This window comes from Olea europaea, unplaced genomic scaffold (genome assembly GCF_002742605.1).
Source record: "Olea europaea var. sylvestris unplaced genomic scaffold, O_europaea_v1 scaffold1371, whole genome shotgun sequence".
NCBI classification, from domain to species: Eukaryota; Viridiplantae; Streptophyta; class Magnoliopsida; order Lamiales; family Oleaceae; genus Olea; species Olea europaea.
Genome location: NW_019231218.1, coordinates 16,046 through 25,740, shown reverse-complemented (window position 1 = coordinate 25,740; position 9,695 = coordinate 16,046). Strand labels below are relative to the sequence as shown.

Sequence of the window (9,695 nt, the reverse complement as noted above, 5' to 3'; positions counted from 1 at the left end):
CTTACCATTCAAACAATTAATCCTCTTCCATATTTAGTTAATTTAATGAACACTTGTGCTTGAAAAGTTTTCAAGTATTAGATATTTTTTTCCATAATATGTCCTTTAAGAATTTGTTGTCTAAAACATAGGTAATTGAGGTTTGTATTTTTTGCAAATGGAACTGCCTCAGTGTAATCCGTACTTTGCTGGAGAGATGTTAATTTAACTGTAGAGTGAAAATGACGAGTAAGTTACTTTTGTGGACTAATAAAAGTTAGTTTAAAAAGAAGTAAACATTTTATTAAAAATAAAGTAAGTAAACATTTGTTGTCCTTGACATGCAATTATTAAAAAAAGGCAGCATTGTTGACAAGAGGTTCGTTTCCATATTGCAGTTGGTGGAACTGTGGAATATTTCAAAATTGGCATCAACCATCCAAAATATTTGAATTCTCCCATCAAAGTATTCACCTAAATAGTAAAAATATAAATCAAAGCAAGCACAAAGATACAACTCCAGAAATCTACTGACTGAATCCAGCAACCATGAAATTTAGATTCTTTTCTAGACTCTCTCGACCAGGAATAGTAATTAGTTTAAACTGCTTTACCTCGGAGCAGCTCTTGCACTCATAGATGAATGGTAATTTGTGCTTCTTTCTTTCCTGTAGGAGCTGTAGACATCATCATATTGACTAGCCTCGTTTGGATCAGCTATTGCCCCGAGCCCCAACCTACCAGAACTACTAGATCCGGGTTTTTGCTCTACACTTCCATCGTCAAAAGTCTCAGAATTTGGGTCCGTATTGAGACCTGGAGGTGGAGGAATGCAGGCCCCTCCCTTACGGATGGGAAGCTCTCTTTCGTATTCATAATACTCAGCGTCCTTTGACTCAGATGGTTTTGCGGCTCCTTCAGATGGATTAACCTCGCCAATCTCTCTAAAGAACTTCGACACTCTCTCATTGATTTCAGATGGGGATATATTGGAAGGAGGTATAACAGTGGGAATATCAAGGGGGCTCATGGGAGAGTAAGGCACCCCACTACCAATCTGCATTTTTCTCACCATACCGGGAATGAGACCAGGTGGGAACAGAGGATATGGAGGTAGATTTTCACCAACCTTGCCAAGATGAGGTGCAGGTGGTTGATTTGATTGTTGTATAGAAGATGGCACGGGCATAGATGCAAACCCACTGGAAGGAACAGATGTAGGATGAAAATGTTGGGGTGCTAAAGATGGTGCCATTGATGGTATGAGAGGAGCTTGTTCTTGAACCGCCATATTTCGAATCGAGTTTTGCTTATCAGGCTGCCACTGTAATGAATTATGATTTGCCGCCTGCTGGGGTCCTGCATGGGAAGTAAAAGTTACCAGAGCAAGTAGAGAATGTTTTAAGTTACATGAAAAAATACTTCATTTAATTTCATTCAAAAATGCCTAGAAGGAACAGAAGCTACCTGTGGCCACAGAAGGATCTAATGCAACTGCAGACAAATCTCTGTGAGGACCCGGAAGAGAATTCTGACCCTGCCCACTCACCATCTCATTTTCGAGCCCAAGAATAGTATCCTGATCAAAAACGTCCTTGGCAGCCCAGAATTGTAAAATTTTCTGAAGGCGGGACTGGTTTTCTTCCTTGTTTAAAGGGTTGTGGTAAATCCTTGCCATCATAGAACCTAAAACTGGCTTAAATGCAAGTGCCTCCTTATCCAACTCATGAGGATTGACCCGCCTCTGCAAGCTGTATATTTCAGAAATCCAAATATAAATATGTCGAAGAAATATAATGAATTCTGAGAAACCCTTGAGATTTTAAATATCCATAATGTCCCGATATATGCTTCTTATCACAAACGACTAAATGATAAATTTGCTTTCTAGGAGGGGGATGATGATGGCCCTGTAACACCAAAAAGGGCTACTTCAAAACTAGAATAGCTTGACTTTTACAAGTGCTTTTATGTACTTGCACTAGCCAGTACGCATGAAAGAATATTTAGCAAAAAGCTGAAAATTATGAAAGCAATGTCACTGGCATGCCAGGGCTGAAACTTCTCGAGTTCTTGTAAGACAACGAAGTCCATGCAGACGGCAGCAACCCTTCAAATGTCAGTTCATCAACGGAGTAAGAACCTAATACTCTACCCTTGTAGCATGTCCACGTACGTTTCTCAAAACCCATTAAGACTAAAAATTGGCTTAGGCCTTGTTTTATTTTGATTTTTCCAAAATCATTTTTCCTCAAACTCTTTTTCAACCACAAATTCTCCAATATAAAGTTACTTTTCACAAAATCACTTCTCAAAAATCAAAATCAAACAAGGCTTAAAGTTACTCACTACTTTGGGAGCTTTTATACTGATCTTAAGAGTGCAACTTATGAAGGCTGACGTACCCTTCAACTTGCTAGTTCACAATCCTCGACACCTTTTGTACTTTTTTTAATTCAAGCCATTCTCAATAATTTCAACATTTCTGGACCACAGATTACTTCAATATGATTTAAAAAGTGCAAAAGTATAGGTAAAATATTCACGTGATCGGGGAAGCGAAAGGATATAGATGACTAAAACTGAAGAAGAAAAGCTCACATGACAACAGCAAATATTTAGAATTTGTAATCAATAATTTATAAAGAAGTATCAAGCTTTTAGCAATTGAAGACTACCTGTCAAATAGAATATCATTGGCAAGGTAAATTATATGCAGTTGTCTATCAGGATCATCAAAGGAAAATATCCTGTCTCTCAGTGCCTCGGCCAGGGCAGGTACAAAAGGAGATCTTTGCATAAACCAAGTCTTCGCACCTTTGATCGACTCTTTGGTACCAGTGAGACTGTTGAGAACACCATTCAGCTCCATTTCAACATCAGAAGGAAGTGGTCTAGATAAACCTTTGAAAGACCTAAAAGACTGATCATATTCAGGACGACCATGACCAATGAAAGGTTGAGATTTGTGGGGGAGCTGTTGCTCATAGAATGGTGGAAAAGGAGGTTGCTGCAAGTGAGGTGCGCCAAACACCGAAGAAGAAACTCCAGCAGCAGCATTAGGAGCATTAATAGGGGAAGAACCCATTATGGGGTTGGGAGGATGCATCATGGGCAAAGAAGAGGGCGGTGGGAAAGGAGGGGTGAAGGGACCCCCTAGATGTCTTGTTGCCACCCAAAGCTTATAGCGGTAGTAACTATGGCCTTCCCCTCCAAAGAGGAAATTGTAAGCAGGGTTGTCTTGCTCTCTTTCGCGAACCACAGCTTCAAACTCAGGACCATTCTTGACAGCATACTCAACCAATTTATCAATTCGCTTTTGTAGTTCAGGATCAGATGGAGGTGGAGCAGGGGGTGGTGCAGAGTCATATGGACCATGGAAAGGAGAGGGAACAAGATGAGGAGGCACATGCGGTGGGAAGGCAGGCGGTGGCTGCTGGTGAAGATGAGGAAGAGGAGGATGTGGATAGTGTTGATGTTGCTGCATTTGCTGTGCGTATGGAAACTGTTGGAGAGGAGGATGTGGGGGCAGAAAAGGAGGACCATGAACAGATGGAGGAAATTGTTGATGTTGAGGACGAAAACCATATTGTTGCTGTTGTTGAATATTTGTGACTTGCTGCTGCTGAGCAAATGCCATAGCATAATCATGAGGCCGATCCATAAGCAAATATAGAACTGGAAATTTCTGTAGTATGCAGCCCAGAGAAAATTACTCTGACCAAATGATTCAACAAAAACAGCAGTAAGAACAAGTCATTGTTTGAGAAATAGAAGAGTAGATTAAATTTCATTTTAATCTGTTGTTGAATATATGTATCTGAATGAAGTAAGTAAACAGAGGCTGGGTAAACGAGACTCAACTTCTTCAACTATAAACATGAAATTTTAACTTTAAGAAGTTAATAAACTATGTAAACTACACCACAAGTTCTATTAACTTAACAGTAAAAGTAACTAGATAACATCAGATTGGTATCAGATCTATAGTATAGAACTCTAAAAAATGCAGTTTAAAAAAGGACAGATTCTTATCATGTTTGCTCAAAAAAATGGCAAATGAAAATGTGTCTATTTTTCGTAAAGTTCAACTTCAGCAAGAAAAACTTGTCTTATTCACCAAATATTTTTCCAGTAATTTATTTAGGAAAAGAAATTAAAGCAGAAACGTTTCAGTAGGCAGGAGAAACAGAAGGACGTTTTGAGAAAAAAAAATGAAGATTAATTAAATTCTAGTAAATATGTTCTACTAGATTTAGATGAAAAATGAGCGTTGTATCATGTTATTAAGAAAATTTGAGAACTACATGGACAGCTCCTTGGTCAAAATGGCAGATCCAAGGTAAAGGGAGGAAGATAGGAGCATAACTTCTGAATTTCTAATTATCCAGATTTTTCGTCACCTTTGATTATGCCAATTTTCAGGTAGAGCCTTGCAAACTTTAATATGAAGTTATTAACCAATTTTCCTCCAGCCACCTTCCCCTCCGTCCTCGCCACTTACAAACAAACACTCACCCTCAGTGATTCATAAGTTCCAACACAAAAGCGCAAAGCATTTTTTATATTCTACATTTCATAGTGCACTTGAAAGCCCTGATTGTCTGATTATAAATGGAATGAGATATTTTTTGTCCTTTTTAAACGAAAAACGTTTCTGAAAAATTATATGAAGTCGCTGCTTATCTTTATATTGTCTCTCGAACAAGCCATTACTTTTCTATTCATTATTATTTTGATTACCAAATCAAATTACTACACCAAATACAGAGAGTCAAAAAAATGAATCTGCTATTAGAAATCATTAAATCCTATAAATGATTGTTCTAATGTATCATGGAAATTCTTTGAAAGACAATAATCAAATAATTTTATGTGGTTGAACAAAATATCTCTCATTTCCCCCTTGAAAAGATTCTTTTTCCTTTTTTTCTTTTTTTTTTTGTTTCCAAAAGATTGTGACATCATCAAATGATACAAGTCTTGGATAAGAATCTACAGCGCACTAGAACGCCCTTGTTGACGATCCTTTACTTCAACAGTATCTAGAGTACCTCGAACAATGTGATATCTTTTAATAAGATCTCAATTTCAGCGATGGTTTCATTAGATATCTTACAACAACAATCCTTCTTTTTTCCAATCCAATTCCCGTTAGGAGGCGTTGAAAACAAAGAAATTGTTGGAGTTCTCATTTCCATCTAGTCCCAACACACTTGATGTTAAGAAAAGATCTCTTGTAGGAAGGTTGGCTATGCTTTGGAAAAAGCTTGTCAGTTTGGGAAGGAGTTTTGATTGATCAAAAAGAAGAATCTACTTCAACAGATATGCCCTTAGGCACGGCCATACATAACATAGAAATCACATTTGGAAAGGGTGGAAATTAGTATTCTAATTCTTTCAGTAAAAAAATTTTTGTTGTTAGCTAAAAATGGACATGGTGCAATTAAGAACAATTATGCAAAAGGTTTCTCAAAAATGGCTAATTGTGCAAAAGAGTGAATCTTTATTCAACAGAAACCCTGTAAGCATCTAATGGACTTAGGTGTGGCGTTAGATTGTACGTTTGTGTTGGCGTGCATGAAAGAAATAAAAAGAAGGTTACAAAAACTAAGACCGCCTCAGAACTCCAAATGATATAAAAAGAACAGAAAATATAAAAACATGTTTCTTAGATTTTGTACCTTTGTAAATTTGGGGATTGACCAATAAAAAATAATGAATAAATCCAAATGTTGCCTCCTACAAATGAAGGCGGAGTCCTTTTTTCTTATATGAAACTTTTCACAGCTAATGATAATAACAACTACAAACTTTCAAGGATTACTTGGTTTTTTATTTTTTTCTCTCTCTAAAAGTCAATTCCTTTCGATTCGTGTAGATGATATACTAGTTACATTTTCTAGTACTTATACCTCCAAGGTTTTTTTTCTTACCAATAGAGACAAATGACACTCACAAACCACCCTTGTGCCATAATGTCATCACAAGCATAGAAGTAACCTCGTCTTCAATCCAATTGCATTCTGTGTTTGGTAGTTCACAGCTCGTATCTAAAATATTTTCAGGACTGCCGCAAGACAGTCAACATAATATTATTTTGATTTCAGCAGCATATAAGTGAATTGAGCAAAAAAAATATATTATTTACATTACCAACTAAACAGCGTGAATTTTTTCAAGCAATACTACTTTAGTTAAATCTAACAAAAGTAATTACAACAAAATCACTGACGTATCAAGAAACCCCAAATTGAAACGTCAAACCCTAGTCCTGATTGGAAGTAAGAAAGCAAAGATATGCACGCACACACGAGAAGATGAAGAAAAACATAGAGAGGATTTGGGGAGTACCTGATATAGTTGCCCAATAGCCGAATTGAGAGAGCGTGAAAATTAGAACTGCAGACATCCGATTTACGGATTTCGTGAGTTTTGGGCAGAGGTGGGAACTGTTGGGGAAGACTGATGGCTACAGTGAAAGGGGGGATAAAAAGAATAGGAGGGATGGCTGTTATTTTCTCGGTAATTCACTTGCTCACTCTTTTTCATTTATCCCTCAGTCATCTGAAAAATGAATAAATATAATATTTTATAAAATATAAATTAAATCAATAAAATACATTTAATTTATATTTCTCGTATCATAAGTTAATTGATTAAAATTTATTTTCTTTTCCTAAAAAATTCATTCTCGCAATTAAATGCATCATAAGAGCTAACAATAAAATTAGGGTCAGTTAAATCAGTGCTAAGAAAAATAAAACCATGTTTGAACCCCTTTTTTGGTAAAATATATTTTAGTCTTTTGAATGGTGATCTTTTGAAAATTTGTAATTAAATTATGAAAAGAAGTTTTAGATCCAGGTGTAAAATTGTTTTATGTGAGAATATGTAATTGAAATTGAGTTTTACGAAAGAAAAAAAAAAAGAAGAGGGCTCGAACAAAGGCTAAACAAGAGCGAAATTTTGAGATAGGATCGGTTCACAAGGTAATAGGCCAATTTTTGGCTTCCTTTGAACAATTTCTAGCCCCTATTTGATTTTTCATTTAAAATGAAAAAAAAAACTTTAAACTGATTTTCAATAACGTATTATCAAAATAGAATATTATGTACGTAAATTAAAAAATTTCAAACTTTTAATCACACATTCTCCAACAATTTACTATTATAAAACTCATTTTAATGAAATAATGGGCATCAAATAAGGGTTAATATAAATTTTGGTTTCATTTTTCAAAAATACTTTTTTTCACACTGATTTTTAATTTCAGCATCTTCAAAAAAATCTATTTTCACATTCTTTAAAATTATTTTTATTTTTTAATCACATATTCTTTCAAAAAATATTTTTTATATAATTATTTCTCAAAAAACAACTTCACCAAAAGGCAAAAATAATTTGTTATCATTAATAATTCATTATTAGAAAAATTATCAAACAAGAAATTCTCTCTTTTATTTACAAAAATTGAGTTTTAAGTTCATATGAGGCCTGAAGTGATTATTGAAATTTACTTTTTTTTTTTATACTCATTTTTAATCACATATTTTTCAAAATTACAGTCACTATTAATACTAATTTGATCGATGACGTCATATGTCATAAGAAGGATGTTGGAGACTCACAGTAGTATGACCATCAGATCTTTCACTAAATGGATTCCTATTCAAGATGCCCGAGATTTAAACTCGCCATTCAATTATCGATTTGTGTATTTGACAATAATGCTTGAAGAATTTTAAAGTCAAACAATAATTAAAGTAACTTTACAAAATAATTTAGCCCTTGTTTGAGCCCCATTTTCGAGGAAAATGTATTTTTTTAATAGTGTATTGATGTGAAATGTGTAATTAAAGATAAAAAAATTAAATTTACATATAATATTATTTTATTAAAAATGTGTGGTTGAAATGTGTCAAAATACTGTTTAAAAATATATTTTTTCCTAAAAAATAGGGCTCAAACAAGAGTTTAAATTCTAAAGGGTATGCAAAACATTGAGATATTTTACATAATAATACAATAAAAACACCATCTTCAAGTGTAGCTGAATTTAGCTACTGATATACTAAACTGTTTTATGGAGCATTGATGTCTTATGAATTGAAGATGAAGAGAGAAACTTTAATGTCGAAAATAGAAAAATAATCACTAAACCTCCGCATTTGGACGAAGCTCTAGATAACGTCTATTTTTTTATTTTAATTTTTCAATCGCACTAGCTAGGCATATTGGAATTTTTCAAAGAGCGTCTCCGATGAATTTTATGGATTGCAGTTTATGTGGCATTCAAGTGAGTAGAACGGAGCAACATTAATGTCTAATATATAGACTTTCAAAACCCAATATTTTTTATTGCTTATGTCTTTTATTTAGCACCCCACATTTTAATTGCAGTCAAGGTTCTTGACCTTCACATTTTGCAATTATATCTCCAATTTTTTTTTTTTTTTAATCGTGTCTTTGTGTTTAACCTTCTATTGTTTTCAACATCCTGTTCATCCAAAAATTCACTCAAAAGGCATAAGAAAAAACTTATTTGCTACTTATGTATTTCACTAAGGAAGATAAACAATGAATATAAAGTTTGACAAAATATGATCCCTTTATTTCAATACATGCTAGTAGAATATTTGGACAAAAATTATTATATAAAAGAAAATGTGCTAAATAATTAAATTTTAACAATATGAAGGCAACGCAAAAAATAAATAAATTATGAACATAAAGCAAAAAATGAGCAAAATTTGAGGAATTAAAATATGGTATAAATAATAAAATTTGTTTTGTATATATAATTGTCTTAAAAATAAATAAAAGGAAGAGCTGGAAAATTTAATAATCTAAAATAGAAACACAATCCTCAATTCTCCTCCCCATAGTGTTCTCTTTCATTTGATTGTTTGAATGATTACAGAATTAGCATGTCTAATGCTCACTATATCTAGACGGAGTTGTCAACAATCTATTTTTCAATCATATCATTTTGATAAAAACTTCGTCAAATTGCATTGGAGATGATTTTTTTTTCTTTTCAATTTGTTTATTTCTATTTAGATGGCAATCTCTTTAAACAATGGGAAATACATGAAATTGACCCAAATAAAAGAGGTCATTTTTCAAAATGGCCCTTGACTTTTTCAAACATTTGGAACTACCTAAAATGCCCTTAAACAAATATTAAAAACAACATATTGCATAATAAAAATCTTCTATCTAAGTCCTTAAAAAATTAATAAGTAATTTTTCTAAAAATTTGAAAGAATTATTAATCTTTATGAATAATTATAAAATGAAAAAACCCAAATATAAGAGAGGACAATATAATATAAAAAGGGTTGTTAAAAACAAAAAAGAAATTAAGTTTGAAAAAGAAATTGATAAGATAGGATATCAAGAACAATTATATGCATCACAAGAACTATTAAAGTGTTTCAAAGAAAACTTATTAGAAAATTTTGTTAAAAGAATTGTAAGATCAATAATCATAAAAGATATACAAGGTATCATAGATAAATTAGAAAAAAGAAAGAAAAATATCTTAAAATGCGATATACTTTTTAGAACGGACATAGATAACAGATGTTGATATTATAAATTCTCAGACATTACTAGATTTTGAAGAATTACTTAAAAATTTATGAGAAGACCAATAAAAAATAGATTACCACAAGCATACAAAAAATTAGTTTTTAACCTTACCTTAAGAT

The 9,695-nt window shown here is 33.2% G+C and overlaps 1 protein-coding gene across 2 annotated transcripts; it reads right to left on the bottom strand.

Annotated features, from left to right (window-relative positions):
- Window positions 1–387: 387 nt before the first annotated feature.
- On the bottom strand, window positions 388–6,524 carry LOC111375373 (calcium homeostasis endoplasmic reticulum protein-like). Of its 2 annotated transcripts, XM_022998178.1 has the most exons (5): window positions 6,334–6,486; window positions 5,916–6,049; window positions 2,658–3,696; window positions 1,447–1,730; window positions 388–1,338 (listed from the first exon to the last, which is right to left on the bottom strand). In XM_022998178.1, the coding sequence occupies exons 3-5, from the start codon at window positions 3,641–3,643 to the stop codon at window positions 590–592; spliced, it is 2,019 nt and encodes a 672-aa protein (XP_022853946.1). In that variant the 5' UTR covers window positions 3,644–3,696; window positions 5,916–6,049; window positions 6,334–6,486; the 3' UTR covers window positions 388–589. The 2 variants fall into 2 exon arrangements, with proteins under 2 accessions (XP_022853946.1, XP_022853945.1); XM_022998177.1 differs by lacking the exon at window positions 5,916–6,049 and having other exon boundaries at window positions 6,334–6,524.
- Window positions 6,525–9,695: the final 3,171 nt, after the last annotated feature.

What these genes read in the sequence shown, in the direction of transcription:
- LOC111375373 (XM_022998177.1), bottom strand. Translation starts at nt 3,643, where the DNA reads ATGGATCGGCCTCATGATTATGCTATGGCATTTGCTCAGCAGCAGCAA. An exon ending in AATGATATTCTATTTGACAG is followed by an intron (nt 1,731 to 2,657) that starts GTAGTCTTCAAT and finishes TGAAATATACAG; the next exon opens with CTTGCAGAGGCGGGTCAATC. An exon ending in AGATCCTTCTGTGGCCACAG is followed by an intron (nt 1,339 to 1,446) that starts GTAGCTTCTGTT and finishes CTTCCCATGCAG; the next exon opens with GACCCCAGCAGGCGGCAAAT.